At 42.2% G+C, this 19,620-nt stretch overlaps 1 protein-coding gene across 1 annotated transcript in view; it reads left to right on the plus strand.

The window, feature by feature from the left end:
* The window catches only part of LOC145399009 (uncharacterized), a 60,893-nt gene extending 44,493 nt beyond the window's left edge, over nt 1–16,400 (plus strand). The window contains exons 9-12 of the mRNA XM_080271738.1: nt 1,179–1,303; nt 4,425–4,694; nt 13,983–14,127; nt 15,410–16,400. Of these exons, the coding sequence (XP_080127864.1) occupies nt 1,179–1,303; nt 4,425–4,694; nt 13,983–14,127; nt 15,410–16,237 (1,368 nt within the window). The 3' untranslated portion in view covers nt 16,238–16,400. The remainder of the gene's footprint in view (nt 1–1,178; nt 1,304–4,424; nt 4,695–13,982; nt 14,128–15,409) is intronic.
* The last annotated feature ends 3,220 nt before the right edge of the window (nt 16,401–19,620 follow it).

The following is a 19,620-nucleotide window of genomic DNA, read 5'->3' on the forward strand; positions in this document are numbered from 1 at the left end:
CATCTGTTTTGCCACCTTAAGTACCACATTCTTCCTTTCAGCACTATTAAAGCTAAGTCACTGAAACTCAGATTTTGCTCTGTATACCTCCTTTCTGGTCCTATGCTTGGCAGACAGGCATTCCTCTCAGATACCATCCCTTTTCCATTTCTGAAAAAGTCTTTTTTTTCTCCATAACTGCATCATCTACACCCTCATCTCAACACTATGCTACCTTATGTCTCATTGAGCCCCTTGTCTAGCCACACTTTGATTCTGTAACTCTCAAGAGATTTCTCGTGAAAACTCATTACTGCTCATTAACACATCTGTCTACAGCTTCTGGTTCAGCTACCATTCTACCCATCCCACAATGGAATGCATCCCGTACTGATTTGTTTTTCATCTTCCGCCTCTTGGGTGCATAGGTCCTTTTCATTACCTGGTCCTATAGTGCCATGCCACAGAGCAGTAATTTGTTTTCTGCCCACAATCTTGCTGCCTATAACCTTGGCTTCCTTCACTGACCTCCAGTCAGCCCTCCTGACCAGAGAGTAGTTAGTCTGGCTATTATTACTCTCAGCTTCATATGTACTCAGTACAATTTCAACCGACTGTGTCTTTTCCTTAAAAGTGTTTTCCATGCACTCATGTTCATTGCCTTCCTGAACTCCAGTATCCTTTCTCCTTCCACATTCCTTTACTATATACGTATCCTTCATGCACCCCTTCATATCCTTGAGCTGCCTCATCCATATCACTGTTTAATATAATATAACAACTTTTTCCATACAGATGATATTGTAAATTAGTCAAACTAGCCAATCAGCCTTATAAGTGACAGTGGAGTATGAACAGGCAATTTTTCTTTAATTTACTTCGGAACTTTAGCAGACAGTTAAAAAAATTATATCAGATCAGGTGATGCTTCTTAGCTTCCTCATATGTCAGTTTGTTGTTGAGTATCCCCAGTCTGCCTGGCTGGGCAGACCCATGAACTGCAGGGAAACAGTCGCCCCTTCAGGGCTGTCCAGTGCAATGAACCGATGTGTCTTTGTGGCAGACATCTCCTTGTCACATGCTTCTTTCAGAAACTCATGTCCACTCCGGTCACTCTTGATTTGTGTCCTTCTAGCAGAGTCCAAGCTACACATCTAATGTATAAGTTTACTGCAAATTAATATCTTGCTTCGTGACAGGTTGCTCATGTAAAAGAAGCCATCAAGCCAGTGTGTCGAGAATTTGTTCCAAGAATCATGACTTACCTCTCAACTGCCCAGGTCATCCACAGATCTGCCACCCGCATGCTGGTCATCATAGCTAGGTATGGTAACCAGTGTGATGATGATTATTATTTTTTTTCTAAATAGTGGTAAAATAATCCAGTTTAATTAGTTAAATGATAATGGTGAGCCAACCATGACCTACTCTGTTCGAGTTGCAGGGGCCAAATGCTTGGCTGCTGCAGTCTAGCACAACTAAGGGTAGATGACCAGCATACTTCCCTTGATGGCATTGGCAGCCTGGTCAGAAAACTTCCAGCTACCTTAGTTACCTTTCTGGGATCAAACCTGTGAAGACTGTCACTCTGACTAGGTTAGTCTAATCACTAGACCATCAAGATTTTATTCTGGAAACTACACAGGAATAGAGAAATGATATCCTTCCCTTGCTAGAATGATGTTATTCATCCATCCATCCATCCATCATCCAATACCACAGTATAGAATACTGCCCCATGAGGAGCGTAGGAGCCCGGGGCTAGGCAGGTTGGTCCTGACATTTAAGATGAGAGTGACCAGCCTCACTCATCTTAGAGTGGCATTACATGAGCAGTAAACCTCAACCATCCCTTGGATATAAACCTGCAATGTCTCAGTCCGATTGGAATGCCGTAAATACCCACCAAACCACCAGACGCCATAATTTGGTTATATGGTTACCACCCAGCATAGTAAATGGTTTGTTGGTGTACAGGAAACCATTTGGCTCGCCACTCAGTGTAGAGTCACCCACAGGCAGAAGGAAGAGGAAAGAATGAAAGAAAGAAAGGCAGAAGAGGGAGTGTAAAGTCACCTGTAGGGAGAAGGAAGAGGAAAGAATGAAGGAAAAAAAAGACAGAAGAGGAAGAAAGGAGGGAAGGAGGAGAGGAAAGGGCAGACACCCTAGAGCAGCACTACCTCAGAACTAAAAATTTAAGCTGTTTATTTGTGATTACCATGATGTTAAATGCCTATACTAGAGAGAGAGAGAGAGAAAGAGGGAGAGAGAGAGAGACATTAAAAGACACAGAATAGTATGTGATGCTAAAAGTTACTGGATTTTCTCGATTTGGAATCTTGGTCATCACCATCAGCAGCAGCAACTTCCCTTGGTACTTTATCATTCTTTACCCCTGCACTTCTATCATTGCTCATTTTGGAGGCACCGTATTCCTTGTATGCTGCATATGTGCATAACAAAGTCTAGTAATATGCATTCCTGTACTTTCACCAATCCATTAACCTTGTATGTTGCATATGTGCACCACTATGTCTAGTAGTAGTTGTTCCCTAGGCAGTCTGGCCGAACAGCCCCAACTGTGTCTAGTAATGTGCATTGCTGTACAGATATACCTCGATATACGATACCCCGACTTAATGATGGTGGTAGAAATACCACCATACCCCACCTAATGATGGCCAAACCCTGGTTTAACAATGAGTTTTGATTTTTGTACCAATTTTGATGATATTGTAGACTAAAATTGTGTGTTTAGGTTGATTTATAAACTGTTTTTAGACTTAGTGTGTTTTAGCCATAGGTGGGGTGAACATTGTCATTTTGGGGTACAGTTTACTGAGCTTGATTTTTTCCAGACTTATATTTGACAATTTTCAGATTTTATTTGTTGGTTTTAGTGAGTTATTTACAGGTGTTAGGCTTAGGTTAGCTTCTTTTACAGCTGTTAGGCCATTTAGATTGGCTTTAACCCGCCGCGTCCCGGAGACGTGAATTCACGTCCTCACATGATGTGCACTCATATCCCGGAGACGTAAATTAATGCGGCAACATTGCAAGGTCCCTAATTTGCACAATTTTCAATTTTCGCGAGTGATTTTTGGCACGTATACACGGGACACCTTCCTCTACAAGATGCCAGGCAGGGACAGTGCCTTACCCAGCATGACCTCCCCCCCCCCTGCATGACCTTTTCTCAGCAATTCACCTGTTATCAGTGACCTGGCCAGTAAAGCCATGTCATGCCATGGTACGAAATTCAGGGCCAGAGTGATTCCCCAATCGATGACAATGTGGAGGACAAACATTAGACGAAGCAACAGTCAGAAATGATGATCAGGTAATGTGGCAAAAAAAGGTCAGGAATGGTGATGATTTAGTGAGTGAAACAATGCTTATAATGCCTATATTACCGTTTGAAAACCAATATACTCTCATACTACATATAAATTCGTACCAAATAAATAAATAAATACCGTTTATGAGTGGTGTAGAAGTTATCCTCCCATTGAGCTCGTTTTCTTTGCAGCCAGCCTGATAGAAAACCCTGTAAGGTAAGGATGTACTCCTACCTGGATCGAGTATTTTAAACCTCAGGTGAGCGATTTCTCTATGAATTTTCGATGTTTCTCACCAAAAGCGGATGTTTGAGCCAAAAAAAAAAAAAAGGTCCGAAAAAGTCGGGACTGGGGCGTACCACTGCCCAGAAAACGTCGGGATGGGGCGGGTTAAACTTGTTTTTGAGCTCATTTGGGTGGGTTTTGGACTTGGTTGGGGGGGAAACCCAAGGCTGAAAAATGCATCCCATTACTTTACATGTTAAATCTGCCCCAGTATATGATACTCCACACAATTGGTTTTTATTTAACCAATTGCATCGTTAAACCGGGGTAAACCTGTACTTGCACCCTTCCATTTATCAGTTTTTCAGAACATTGTTTTGTTGGCAGGCAGTCGTAGAGCTTCATTCCCAGTATTATTCCAGTCTTTTCTACCACTTTCCTCCTCTTTCCCATAGTTGATTCTTATTTTCTAAGTTCATGATAATTTTTGTCAAAATCCTTATTTCCAGTTTTTTGCTAACCGATCTTTAGTGATCAGTGTACATAATGGTACATCCTACTCGTGGTATATTCCTTAAGTAAATCATGTGAACTTGTTTTTTTTGTTAACACCAACTTCCTATTTTATTTTGACCAGTTATTTCTTCATTATTATTCTGTCACACTGTTTTTCTTTGGCTAGCAGGCATGCTTGCAAGACTGCACAGACATACACACACATTTTCAGCATTTCTAACCAGTTACTGTTTGTCTTCAGTCCACAATATTTTTGCAGTTGTAAAAAAATTAAAATTTAAGAAAATATGATGATGATGTATAATTAATGTGATATAAGGGTATAAACTTTTATTTTCAATGCATATTTTCCTTCCTCATTCTCAGGAACCCACTGTGCATTCAACCATTACTGGACAGTAACTTTATACCTTATGTTGGGGTGGAGCTTGGTGAGGCTGGTAACCCTGAGTCACCCAGCGGATGTACCCAGTGCAGCATATTGAGTGAGGGATCAAATGCTTTCCTAGAGGAGATGGTTAAGTTCTTCAACCACATCCATCAGTATGGCCAGTGTGAGGTGTCCAATCGTCTCCAGCCATCACAGGACCAGAGTGTCAGAGAGGGTTGCATCATGGCACTGCCCCATGTCACCAGGTAAAGGAGAAAAGTTTTGAAGGTGTGTGTGTGTTGGAGGGGGGGTATGGTCATACTGTATAGAAACTATGCAAATTGGGTGATGAAAATGATATATTATGAGTGAGTTTGAAGGTGGGAAAAGCAAGGTAGGCCAGGAAGAAGGATGATGGCTATGGTAAATCCACTATCCAATCCAGTATTGCCCCATCAGGTGCATAGGGACCTAGGGTTAGGGTACTCGGTCAAACATTTATGGTAAAGGTAAGGATCAGACTGGTTGAATGAATATTTTATGGAGTTGTGCATGACAAGGGTTTAGCACCTAGGCTACATTATAAGCATGATAGTCATTAGATTGACTCAGTGTGATAAGTAGTATAAAGCACATGTGTGTGGATGGTTATACATGTGAGGTGGTCATGATTCCAGAGACCTGAATGGGCCATGATGAGTATGTGGCCTATTTCATTGGGTACTGTTGATTAGCTCTCTCTCTCATGTTTTTCCTTTTCTGTGCTTTCTGGTCCCAACATTACTCCACCATTGGTTGGGAAAAAGAAGAGATGAAATGATATTTATATAACCAGTTCCCAACCTCTGACCAGCTTTTGTGAGCAGTAAACCCCAATCTCCCCTCAGAATTAAACCCATATAGGCCACATCCAGTTGGAGTGCGAGGACTCTCTGAACCATCTAGAAAGTGTACAAGGGTAACAGGGGTAATGCATCACTTTATAGCACAGCACAAAGGCCACCCTTGATTTCCCTGTGTCCATCAGAGAGTGGTCTCATAAAGGGTAAGGTACTCAGATGGAACAGGGGTAATATAGTATATCATCATCATCAGGACCTCCTTTCCCACCTTAGGGTAGGATGAGGAGTAGCAATGTCCAGACAGCCTAAGTTTGCCCAGTTCAGGGGGCCACGCTTCCATTCACTCATCATTCAAGCCCATGAAACCCTGGCTTCATCAGATAGGCCCCCCAGAAATTTCACCAGGATCTTGTAGCTTCACATGTATCTATCTGAGAGTCAGTCTGAACATTTTCACATTAAAAAGGGTTGCCAGATCCCTGGTTATATGCTTCTCTGCACAAATTTCCTCCAGCCACCTCGGTCTCTTGTCAGTCCCTTAACCTCACCAACTTCCATACCTTTCTTCCTCACACTCTCATCCACCATATCCCTCCACCTTCTTGTTGGCGTACCTCACCTCCTTGCTCCTTCAAATTCACTCAGATATGCCTTTTCACAACTCTGTTGTCATCCATTCTCTCCACATGACCAAACCATCTCAGTACATGCTCTTTGATTCTGGTGTCCATAGACTTCCTTACTCCACATCTTTCACGAATCACATTATTCTGCATCCTCTTCACTCTATGTACTCCACATACAGGTATACCTCGATATACGATACCTCCAGTTGTGATACCCCAGCTTAACAATGGGGGTAGAAATACCACCATACCCCACCTAATGGTGGCCAAACCCCGGTTTAACGATGTTTTTTATTTTTTGTACCGATTGATGATATTTTAGACTAAAATTGTGTGTTTAGGTTGATTTATACACTGTTTTTAGACTTAGATTAATGTATTTTAGCCATATGTGGGGTGACCATTGTCATATTGGGGTACAGTTTACTGAGCTTGATTTTCTAGCTTAGGTTAGCTTCTTTTACAGCTGTTAGGCAATTTATATTGGCTTTAAACTTGTTTTTGGGCTCATGTGGGTGGGTTTTGGACCTGGTTGGGGGGGAAACGCAAGGCTGAAAAACACATCCCATTATTTTACATGTTAAATCTACCCCGATATACAATACCCTGCCTGACGATCGGTTTTTACCACACCAATTGCATCATTAAATTGGGTTATACCTGTACATTCCTCAGCAGTCCCATCTCCACTGCTTTTACTCTTGACTTTTCATTTTCATGCCACACCATAGCCTGATATCCATATGTTAAAGTTGACACTAACACTCCTTCATGTAAGCCTCATGCAGCTGCAACACTCAAGCCTTTGTTTCTTATCAAGGCCTTCATAGTACCAGCTACTTTCCTTCCATATGTCACTCTACTTTCAACTTCTTTTGCACATTTTCCTCTCTTTTCTGTCACTGTATGCAGGTATTTGAACTCTCTCGCCAATTCCAGTCTCTCTCCATTCACTGTAACATTACACTGGGAGTCCCCTTCTCTCTCAGTAATCATCACTTTACTCCTTTCTACATTTATTCTTAAAGCTCGATGCTTACAGACATCTACAAAACTCTGCACCAGTCTACTAAGCTATTGTCTGGTATTTGTAAGTAGCACTGCATCATCAGCATACAACAAATCTGAGATATTCCATCCATCACCATTCATTACCAACACCATCCCTCTCTCCATTACCCGTATTTTGATGTCTCTCATCACCCCATCCATATAGATATATTGAACAACCATGGGGACATCACACAACATTGTCGCATGCCCACACTGTTCGTGAACCAATCACTTAGATGCCCATTTACCCTTACACATGCCTTATTGCCATCATAAAAACTCTTTATGGCATCTAGCAGCTTACCATCTACACCATACATGTGCAGTATCTTGTACAGTCCTTCTCTGTCTACTTTGTTGTATGCTTTTTCCAGATCCATAAATACCATAAAATACCTTATATTCCTTCCAGCACACCATCTCCTCTATCTATCTTACTACAAATAATTGATCCACACATCCCCTGCCACTCCTAAAGCCACCCTGTTCATCACTTACTAGGACTCCAGATCTCTCTCTTACTTTCTCTGTAGCAGTTCTTCCATGTACCATCCTTACCACACTCAATGGACTTATGCCACGATAATTCTTGCACTCATTTCGCTCACCTTTATATTTGTACAGGGGAACAACCACTGCCTTTTTCCACTGGCACAGTTTCACTCATCGATGCCTTCTTACATATCTCCAACAAGCACTTCATTCTGCGCTCTTCACAACACTTAATCATATCTGCTTGCACCTCATCAACCCCAGCTTCTTTTCCAATTTTCAGCCACTTCTCAGCGTTCTTTACCTCTGCGAGTGTCATGTTTCCTGGCACTGCATTCCTTCTCTGAACACTTCCAAAACCAATCACGTTAACAGTCGCTTTGCTTTCCCCATTCCCATTAGTCAGACTTTCAAAATATTCTTTCCATCTGGTCCTTACTTCATCCCCATGGGTTAATAATCTACCACTTACATCCTTCACACTTTCACATTTCTTTCCACCGTCGCTTCTACACTTCCGCACCTCTTTCCAGAATAACTTCCTATATTTTCTTTGTTTATCATCATTTACCTCCTCCTTTTTCCTCTTCACGAGTCTCTTTATGTGCCTCTTAATCTCAGTATATTCATTTCCTATTTCAACTGAACCCCTGTGCTATATCCACACAAGTCTTTTCTTCCTCTTTTCCTCTACTGCTCTCAACCTCTCCATCCCACCATGATGTATCTTTCTTCTTTGTTGTTACTCTTGCCACACCACACACTGTTGTAGCTTTCCTAATAAAGCAATCCCTGTATACATTCCACAAGCTGTCCAGATCTATTTCATTCCAGTTCACTGATATCTAACTCCTCCACTAGCTTGGCCCTGTATTCATCTGCCATTTCTTTGATTCTCAGCTTCTCAACTTTCAGTCTCTCTCCCTGACAGCTCCTCTCTTTCTTGATCCACCTCAGTCCTCTCAGCTTAATCTTCTGTCTGTCTTTCTATGGTCAGACACCTTAATCCTGTAAGGGGTGGCCACAAACAAATCCCCTTCATGTCACCCTGTCCTCCACTATTTCACTGCCCTGCTTCCAGCTTACACCCCCCTCTCTCATATACCTCTCCACTCCATCCCTCCATCTCATTCTTGGCCTCCCCCTCCCTCTCCCCCCCTCCACCTCATTCATATACACTCACCTCATCAGTCTCTCACTCTCCATCCTCTTCACATGGCCAAACCACCTCAGTGTGTTTCTCCTAATGGTTCCTATCACATCCACATCCACACCACAATGCTCCTTCACTTCCTCATTTGTCAGTCTGTCTTTTCATGTGACTCCACGTGCTCCCCTGAAATAACTCATTTCCACTGCCCTCACTCTTGACTTGTATCCCTCCAGCAAGGTTCTGGCTTCACTTCTACACATTAGAGTTGGCATCACAATACTGTCATGTAGTAACTTTTTCACTTCCATGCTCACTTCCCAGTTTCTTATCACTGCTTTCAAGGAACCAGCAACCTTTCTTCCTTGTTGTATCCTTTCAAGCACTTCACCCTCTAAACTTCCATCCTTACTCATCGTACAACCCAAATACTGAAACGCATTCACATTTTCCATTTCCTCTTCATCCAACCTCGCTGTACACTCAGTGACTTAATTTCTGTTGAAGACCATAACTTTACTCTTCCCTACATTCACCTTTAGATTCTGTTTCTTACACACTGTTCCAGACTCATTCACCAAGCCTTGCAGGTTCCTTTCATCTTCACTTAACAGAACAGTATCATCAGCAAACAACAGTACAGGCAGTTTCCAGACACTGCCCTTCTCTCATTAGGGTCGCCCAAACATTCACTGCCCTATCTTGTGTCTCTCTTATAACTCCATCCTTATACAGACCAAAGAACCATGGAGACATGACACATCCCTGCTTCAGTCCAACGATTGAATAGAAAAATTTACTCAGTTCACTGTCCACATGCACTGCAGCCTTAACACCCTCGTACATGCTCCTCACGGCATTCAACAACTTTCCATTTACTCCATATATTCTTAATACTTTCCACAATCCTTCTCTGTCTTGCATAGCACAATCATGTGATCTGACAAAGCTCCACATCTTCCTCTCACTGACCTCGTATCAGCAGCGTTACCCAGCATTGATTTCTCTGTGAGCTTGTAAACATTCAGGATCCTCTCGGCATGATTTCCATTCCTTCCAAACCATGTATATTTATGTGTATCTTTGTGTTTAAGAAGAATTACAGATGCACAACCTCCTTTCCTTACACATGTCCTTCAGTCGCTTCCTGTTATCATTCTCTCTTGGTACTCCATTATTACCCATTATGTAGTTCACAGGACCAGTGCCTGCTCTACCATTCATATCGTCCATTGCAGTCACTTTACAACTCCTGGGCATTTCTCCTGCTACTTCATCCAGCTCATTCCAAAACCTGTCTTTGTCTCACTCCTGTCCTCACACAGTGCATACACAACACTCACTGCCACTTTCACCTTCTCAAACTCGAACTTGACATACATACATCTTTAGCTGACACGTTTGTAATCTCTCATTCCACTCTGCCACACTTCATTCATTAACAAAGCAACTCCTTCCTTGCATCTTCCTCGCCCATTCTTGCCTGACCTTACACACTTGACAACCTCCTACTCCTCCACTTCACACCCTTTCATCTTAGTTTCACATAATGCCGTCAAGGCATATCTCGATTCTTGAACACATTCACCATTTCCTCCTTCTTACTCTCCCTCATTCACACCTCTCACATTCCACTTGGTCATGCAAATTTGTCCATTTGATTGCGGCCCTGGGCAGGTACTGGGCCCTCTAAGGCACTCCAAAACATTTGCCATAATTTAGACATTGTAGATAGGGGTATCTGGGGGACACTTAACTGTGCCAGAAACCTTGGTTAAATGGTTACCACCCAGCATAGTAAAATGGTTTCTTGGGTACAGGAAACCATTTGGTTTGTCACTCAGTATAGAGACCATACTGCAAGCAACACTACATTGAGTGAGTGGATGATGGGCACCCCCACCTACCCGGTACTATGAGTGTGTAAATTAGTAAGATACAGAAGTCATTGTGGCTAGAGAACTGAGAGGGTATTTAGTTCATTGGATAAAATATGTGGATGAGCACATGACAAGGGTTAGTCTCTCTCTCTCTCTCTCTCTCCCCCCTTTCTTTTTTTTTTTTTTTTTTTTTTTAATGATAGTGTATTGTCTCTGATAGGTAAAGTGAAGCATATTTTTGTAAAAAGAAAAATACCCCCAAAATATATGCAGCTGGTTAGATACTTTAGGTAGAGCCAGGATTCTGGGGCTTGAAATGGTGAGTCATTGTTGGGGCATTTTCACTGGGCATGCTATTAATAGTTCTCCCATTATTTTGCTTTCTCTTTCCATGTTTTCTAGACCCTACCTTACCCCATCCTTAGGTGGGAAAACAGGTCAGGAAGGTGAGTTGATGATGATAATTTTTTTTTTCTTATGCTTGGGATAAACTCTAATTGTTTAGTTGATATTACAGTTTAGTAAACTCTCAATTTTCAGTTGTAATTCAGCCAGGTCCTATGCCAGTTAAAGCAAAATGCCAGATATTGCATAGTACCTCCTCCCCATTGGCCCAGTATTCAGGCCGAGCTGGGTATTGTTTTACTATGCTTCTTGACCCTCTATCCTAAAAACTTGTTTATAATAATACCCATTACTAAAAGATTAAATCAAGCATAAAATACAATCCAGTACTGATGCAGTGTATTCACAAGCACAAATTTCTGCCCAGGGAAGAGGGGAGGGATGTGGGTGAAACGAGCTCCACCCACCTCAACCCCAACTCCCAACCCTCCCCCACATGCCTACCCCCCCACCTGTCATTCTTAACTGATAGTTACATCTCAGGCTGACTTCATACTTAAAACTCTTGGTCTTACTACTATTACACAAACATAAAACACTGGGACATTTAAAAATATATTAATATCAACATGCTGCAGCAAGAAATTAATGCATTATAACATTGAGTTGCAAGGCTTGGTGGATGAGTTGGGGAGAGTGTGTAGGAAACGGAATCTAAAGGTGAATGTAGGGAAGAGTAAAGTTATGGTCTTTGAGAGAAGTGAAGTCAGTGAATGTACAGTGAGGCTGGATGAGGAGGAAATGGAAAATGTGAGTGTGTTTAAGTACTTGGGTAGTGTGATGAGTAAGGATGGAAGTTTAGAGGGTGAAGTGCTTGAAAGGGTGCAACAGGGAGGAAGGGTTGCTGGTTCCTTGAAAGCAGTGAGAAGAAACAGGGCAGTTAGCGTGGAAGTGAAAAAGCTGCTACATGACAGTATTGTGATACCAACTCTAACGTATGGAAGTGAAGCTTGGTTCCTGTTGGAGGGACAGAAGTCAAGAGTGAGAGCAGTGGAAATGAATTATTTGAGAGGAGCATGTGGAGTCACATGGAGAGACGGACTGACCCATGAGGAAGTGAAGGAGCATTGTGGTGTGGATATGGATGTAATAGGAAGCATTAGGAGAAACACACTGAGGTGGTTTGGACATGTGGAGAGGATGGAGAGTGAAAGACTGACAAGGAGTGTGTATGTGAGTGAGGTTGAGGGGGAGAGACAGAGGGGGAGGCCAAGGATGAGATGGAGGGATGGAGTGGAGAGGTATATGAGAGAGGGGGGGGTGAGCTGGGAGCAGGGCAATGACTTGATGGGGGACAGGGCGAGATGGAGGGATGGAGTGGAGAGGTATATGAGAGAGGGGGGGGTGAGCTGGGAGCAGGGCAATGACTTGATGGGGGACAGGGCAACATGGAGGCAATTTGTTTGTGGCCACCCTTTACAGGATTAAGGCATCTGTCAATAGATAGATAGATATATAGAGCATTGAGATTAAAACAATATTGTAAACAATGGCCACCCTAGGCCTCATGCATTGGGCTTGCTGTTTATTTTGTTCACACACACACACACACACACACACGAGAGAGAGAGAGAATGCATATGTACGGGTGTGTGGGTGTGTGCATCTCCAAGCATGCATATGAGCATGTGTATGCATGTGTGTGTGTGTGTGTGTGTTTATGTGTGTGTGTGTGTGTGTGTGTGTGTGTGTGTGTGTGTGTGTGTGTGTGTGTGTGTGTGTGTGTGTGTGTGTGTGTGTGTGTGTGTGTGTGTGTGTGTGTTTTTGTGTGTGTGTCATGTATGTGTGTACGGGTGTGTGAACAAAATAAACAGGGAGCCCAGTACCTGAGGCCTAGGGAGGCCATTGTTTACAATATTATTTTAGTCAATGTTATACTCATACTGCCGTGTGTTGATAGCTATGTTATATATTTTTACATGTCCTAGTGTTTTATGTTTATGTAACAGTAGTGTGACCAAGAGTTTTAAGTACAAGGTCAGCTTGAGGTGTAACTGTCAAATGACAGGTGGGGGGGTAGTGGTATGCTGGAGGGTTGGGAGCTGGGGTAGAGGCACGTGTAGCTCATTTCGTTCACCTCCCTCCCTTCTTAAATGGATATACAGGAGCAGGAAGGGGACACCCCTGAGCAGAAATTAGTGCTCATGAGTGTACATATAGTGCAGCAATACAGTACATAATATAATCATTATCATACCTGGTGTTGGTACTGCCACAAAAGCCACACTCTCAGCCATCATGCAGAACTAGTGTACATTTCACAGCAGTACAGCAGTGAATGAGGCACAGGGGGTAGGGTGATATTTGGCTTTGCATGTTGGGTAATTTCTGGCGTGTGTTGGTGTGCTGCAGGCTGATTGGGTCCTGTGTCTGAGCCAGATAATACACATTTCCGTCAAAAAATGCATAGTACCGCTGATTGCTTCCCATTTCAGCCCCGGATATTGCTTTAATAGAGCCGGGCAACAGTGCAGTGCTGGACATTACGTTGGGCTGGTTATTGTGGTTACAGATGATTGAGAGTTTACCATTGTATTGTAACTTATTCATTTGATTACAGAAATTTCTTACCATTACAGTACAGTACTGTATAGAGTAAAAAAAAAAAAAAAAATGTTGTGCATTATAATACTTATGGTCTGGCTTATGGATGTGAACCCTGGCATTGCAGGCTGAAGTTGTCCCTTTCCTACAGTTCACCAGCCTCCATCTGGGGGATAGGAGGGAGTTGAAAGATGATTGTATAACAGAGCAGCTCTGTTGCCTAGCTATATTGGTGCCACCACATGAAAGCAGCCCTCATCAACTCCATATTATAAGACAGTAGTACAGCAAGAATACAATAGTTTAGTACTGTACAGTGTTTTGTGTCAATTTTGTGATAATAGTAGAACAGTGCCACACATTTTCTCAGAACAGAGTACTGTACTGTATTCTATTCTCATCTCATTAAGCTTGAACTACAACTAAAACAGATTTCTAATTATTAGAGTTTGTAGCAAATGAAATTTATAAAAAGCCAGTCTTGGGTATAATGTAGATTTTAATTATGGTAAGACAGGAAATAGGAAAATTTCTAGAAATTGTATTCACATGTATATTGCAGGTGCCCAAAATTGCTGTATGACTTCCTCGTGTCTTACCCGGCTCTAGAGCTCCTGATGGAGGTGCTACACTCAGACCATCCTCCTGGCCATGCCAGCTACATGTATGCTACTGCCGCCATTTCACGCCTTGCCACAATGCTCCAGGTCTGTGATAGCTTTTTTACTGATCCATTTAAGAGTGTGTGTGTGTGAGTGAGAGAGAGAGAGAGAGAGAGAGAGAGATCCAGTAACAGTCTTTGCCCCATATATCTCCTTTCTAGCCCTGTGCTTGGCAGGCAAGTATTGTTGTCTGTTACCACCCCTTTTCCATTCCCCGAAAAGTCTTACACACTGAATCAGTAACAGTAACTCTCAGGAGATTGTTCTTGAGAGAGCTCTGTATGGTTCATTGACACTTTTGTCAACAGCTTCCTGCTCAGCCACCACTCTACTCATCTGTTTATAGAAGGCATCCCTTACTGCTTGGTTTTCAACTTCCATATTTATCTCCTAGGTGCATAGGTCCTCTTCTCCACCACCCTCTCCTGAAACACCATATCACACATATCATCAGAAAATTGTGTTGCTGCACACACTCTGCACACCCCATAACTTTAACATCCCTCACCATCTGCCTATCAGCCCTCTGATCTGGAAATAGTCAGTCTGGCCACTGTTTCCCCCAGACTCATATGTAATTAGCCTATGCGTGTTGCACACTATCGTGTTCGTTATCCCCCCAAATTCAATTATCCTTTCCCCTGCCATATTCCACATATACCATGTGCATCCCCCACGTACCCCTTCATAGCCTTGAGCTGCTTCACTCACATGACCATTTAATTTCTTCTCATAACAACAATCTCATCATCCCCCATACCACTTATCACACATATTAAGTCATCCCAGAATCTATATTTTCTACATCATCCAAGCAAGCCTGTGGAGCATATGCCAATATAACGGAAATAATGAGTTTACCAAACAATATTTTCACAGCTAAAACCCCTTCATTACACTCATGACACATTCCATCCATTTTCCTCTACCAGCTTACCCACACCACCATATCCATCATCACTTCTGTGCCAAAATAGCTTATACCTACAGTCCATCCGATCAGTCATTCTGGACGATCCTCTCCTGTACCTGACTTATGCACACAACCAACCTACAATTGCCTCCTACTCATAGTCATTACTACATCCTCCAGTGTGTCCTTCAAACTATGCACATGCAGTGCATCGGAACTTTTGAAGATGTACCTCAAAACATGGACTCAACTTTCCATGTATATTTATTCATCCATGCTCCTCTAGAAAGATTTGTACAGTCTGGTGAATAATCTGGTCATATACTGTGTACTGCATTAGTAATCATCACCATACTGTATGTACAGTACTGTATTCACCATATAGTGGACTAACTTGTTGCCTTATACCTGCAGCTGGAAAACCAGTTCAAGCCAGTCAGGTGTGAGGTGTGCTTGCATTATGGTAGTCACACAAGCGAGGAGGTGACTGCACAGCTCAAAAACCAAAATATTTGTGGGAGGAAGCAGACCAGCATGCAAAGGAATGTGGCTTCTACCCTGACTCAACCATCTCATCTTCATTCCTTACATCCCCCTCAGCCTCTTCCCTCACAAGATAGGGAGTGCAAAGTGAAGGGTAATGAGATCAAGGATGTAACATTCAGGCTTAAGGATGGTAGTTCCCTCACAGCCAATAGAGAGTCCCTGGCTCAGAGAAATGAAGTTTTGAGTAACATGCTGACAGGGTCATTTTCTGAGGGATCTAGTTCCTGCATTGATCTTGCATGGAGTTCCAAAGCCTCTCTAGAAGAGCTTGTCCATTTCCTTTATGGGTGTAATTGTGATAAAATGGGCCATGGAAATGTAAAGGCATATACAGAGCTGATGTTTATGTCACAGATGTATATGGTGGAGGATCTGTCTTCCTATGCTACTCATAACTTAATATCTTCTATCAGCAGTGGGAAGGAGATAATAGATATCTACGAGAGTGGTGTAGGAAGGATTGATGAAAACATCATGCTTCAGGCCTTGTGTAATGCTTTGGTACGTCCCATGAAGACTTGGAAGAGAGCACAGTGGCTGAAGGAACTCTTTCTCTCCAAACATGCCAAGGACATTGACCATAATATCCGCATGATCATTCACCATCCTTTAGACATGAATCGTCTTGTTTGCAACTGTGACCAATCCCTCTCTCTCTACAGGGCCAGTGAGAGTGCATATGGAAAACTTTGCTGATGATCAGTTATTTCTTTTAGGAAATTGTTTAACAGATTTTGCCAGAAATGAAACCTTTCATTCTGACACTGTCTGGTCCAGAATCTGTACTTATGTGTGGCACATTGCCTTATTACTTTAGTTAAGTAAATGAATGCCCATATGCTGTTCTTGAATCACTGTTCTTTGCACATACAGTATAATCTTAGGAATCACAGAGGTTAGGTTGGAAAAAGCTGTATGTATGAAACTACAATTACATCTCACAGATTCCCAGTTTCTTGTATTATGTCAAACAGAAACTTCTCCAAGCTTTACGTTCAAAGCAGGAATGAAACTTTTGTTGTAGAAGCACTGTAACTTAATTGTAATTCCCATAAGAGTTTAGAACATATACAGATCTAGACATTATATACAACAATACTTATGGTAATAGAAAACTCATTAACACAGTGGTGGTACCATTTCAGTAAGAATCACTATTTTTTTTTCTCCCTCTTTCTTCTGGACAACTTAGGTGCTTTGCTAGTCTTAAGAGAGCTGGTATAGGATGGATGGAAGTTATCAAACGGTGTTAATGTGCACAAAGTCATTTATTTGTGGATGTCATAGCTTCACCTCTAGTCAGTGAATAACTAAGAGTTGTGAGTTAAAAATTTGCAGTTGGTGAGGATTCTGCTGTACTGTACATCGATTTGTTTGACAGTTACAAAGTTTTGAGTTAGCTGACATTTCTGAGTAACTATTTCTGAATGCAAAGCACAGTCCATGGTTTTTTTCTTAACATTCTTTGGTTCTTGTAACTCACTGTCAGCAGAATATAATTGTCTGGAATTAGCTGGAATGGCATACTTTAGATATCTTGACCATGAGAGGATTAACAGTACTCTCAGGCCCCTGTGACTGACTCATAGCCAAGTAAAATCATCTTACAGTAGGTGGCATAAAATAATTGAGAAGACATGGCCATGAGACTGTTAATTTGGCTGGAAGGCTGGTGAAATAATGAAATGGCCAGATTAAATAGATATTGTTAAATGCTAGCACTGCATGGTAATATCCTTCCTAATTTCTTTGATGTGCATTAGGTGTATTTTCGAGTGGCTTTTGTGTTACTACATAACAACATAATGTAAACTGCAACAATTAATTTTTGATGAAATTGAGCCTTCAGGATAATATATTGCAGTTGCCTAGAGTGGATGAATTGCCTGCTATGGCAAGCAGGAATTCAAGGAGATTCCAGGAGCTTGAATATTGTGTGAATGGATGTGTGGCCCATTAAGTGGGCATGCTCTTGATAGTTCCTTACTCCCCTATTTTTCGTATAACCCTTCCTGACCTTGTATTTAGGTGGGAAAAATGGACAGGATGATGATGCTTACACTGACTGGAGTACTGCACTTTTTTTTTTTCTTAACCTTTGTTGTTATTGAATATGGTTTGCATCTCTCTTTTTCCTGTGTGTGTGTGTGTGTGTGTGTGTGTGTGTGTGTACATATACAGTATATATAATTTATTTATTTATTTATTATTTATAGCCCATTCCTCCCTTCCATCCTTCCTCTTCTGCCTTTCTTTCCTTCATTCTTTCCTCTTCCTTCTGCCTACGGGTGACTTTACGCACCCTCTTCTGTCTTTCTTTCCTTACTCTTTCTTATTCCTTCTGCCTATAGGTGACTCTACACTGAGTGACAAGCCAAATGGTTTCCTGTACACCAGGAAATCATTTACTGCACTGGGCGGTAACCATATAACCAAATTATGGTTCCTGGTGGTTTAGTAGGTACTTAAGGTGCTCCAATCGAATTGAGCCTGTGTAGGTTCATATCTAAGGGGTGGTTGGGGTTTACTGCTCATGTAATGCCACTCAGGGATGAGTGAGGCTGGTCACTCTCATCTCATATGTCAGGACCAACTTTCTAGTCCCAGGCTCCTTCATGCAGCATAAGACTGGATGATGGAGGGAAGTAAAAACACGAGTAATGGAGAGAGAGATGGCGTTGGTAATGAATGGTGATGGGTGGAATATCTCAAATATGTTGTATGCTGATGATGCAGTACTCCTTGCAAATACTGGAAAAGAACTTGGTGAGCAAGTGCAGAGTTTTGCTGATGTTTGTGAGCATCGTGCCTTGAAAGTAAATGTAGAAAAGAGTAAAGTCATTGTTACTGAGAGAGAAGGTGACTCCCAAAGCGATGTTACAGTGAATGGAGAGAGACTGGAATTGGTGAGAGAGTTCAAGTACCAGGGTACAGTGATAGAAAAGAGATGAAAATGTGCAGGAGTTGAAAGTAGAGTGACACAAAGAAGAAAGGTAGCTGGTGCAATGAAGGCCTTGATAAGAAACACAGGCTTGAGTGTTGCAGCTGCATGAGGCTTACATGAAGGAGTGCTAGTGCCAACTTTAACATATGGCTATGAGACTATGGTGTGGCATGAGAATGAAAAGTCAAGAGTAAGAGCAGTGGAGATGGGACTGCTGAGGAATGTATGTGGAGTACAGAGGGTGGATAGCATATGACATAATGTGATTCGTGAAAGATGTGGATTGAATAGTTGGTGGACACCAGAATCGAAGATAGTGTACTGAGATGATATGGTCATGTGGAGAGATTGGATAACAATAGAGTGATGAAAAAGGTATACTTGAACGAATTTGAAGGAGGGAGGAGGCGAGGTAGGCCAAAGAGAAGGTTGAGAGATATGGCGGATGAGTGTGTGAGGAAGAGAGGTTTGTAAGTCGGTGAGGCTAGGGAACTGAAAAGAGATCAAGCTGGCTGGATGAATGTTGTGAGGAGAAATGCATGATCAGGGATTCGGCACCCCATTTTAACGTGGCAGCGTCCAGATTGACTCAACTGGATACATTTATGTGAAGCTACAGAACGTGGTGAATGTTTTTGGCACATCCGATAGAGCCAGGATTCCGGGGGCTTGAATGATGAGTGAATGGAAGCATGGCCCATTGAATTGGGCAAATTTGGACTGTCTGGACATTGCTACTCCTCACCCTGCCCTACGGTGGGAAAAGAGGTCTGGATGATGATGATGATGGTGATCATGATATTCCATCACCTTCATCAAATCCTATGTTGCCCCATAAGGAACGTACTAACTTGGGGCTAGGCAAGTTGATCCTGACATTTAAGATGAGAGTGACCAGCCTCACTCATCCCTGAGTGGCATTACATGAGTAATAAACCCCAACCATCCCTTGGATATAAACCTGCACCGGCTCAATCCAATTGGAGCACCATTATTACCCATTAAGCCTCCAGGCACCATAATTTGGTTATATGGTTACCACCCAGTGCAGTAAATTGTTTCTTGTTGTACAGGAAACAATTTGGCATGTCACTCAGTGTAGAGTCACCCATAGACAAAAGGAAGAGGAGAGAGT

Source organism: Coenobita brevimanus, chromosome 47 (assembly GCF_032717465.1).
Source record: "Coenobita brevimanus isolate Jiangsu-jjx chromosome 47, ASM3271746v2, whole genome shotgun sequence".
In the NCBI taxonomy this organism is placed as follows: Eukaryota; Metazoa; Arthropoda; class Malacostraca; order Decapoda; family Coenobitidae; genus Coenobita; species Coenobita brevimanus.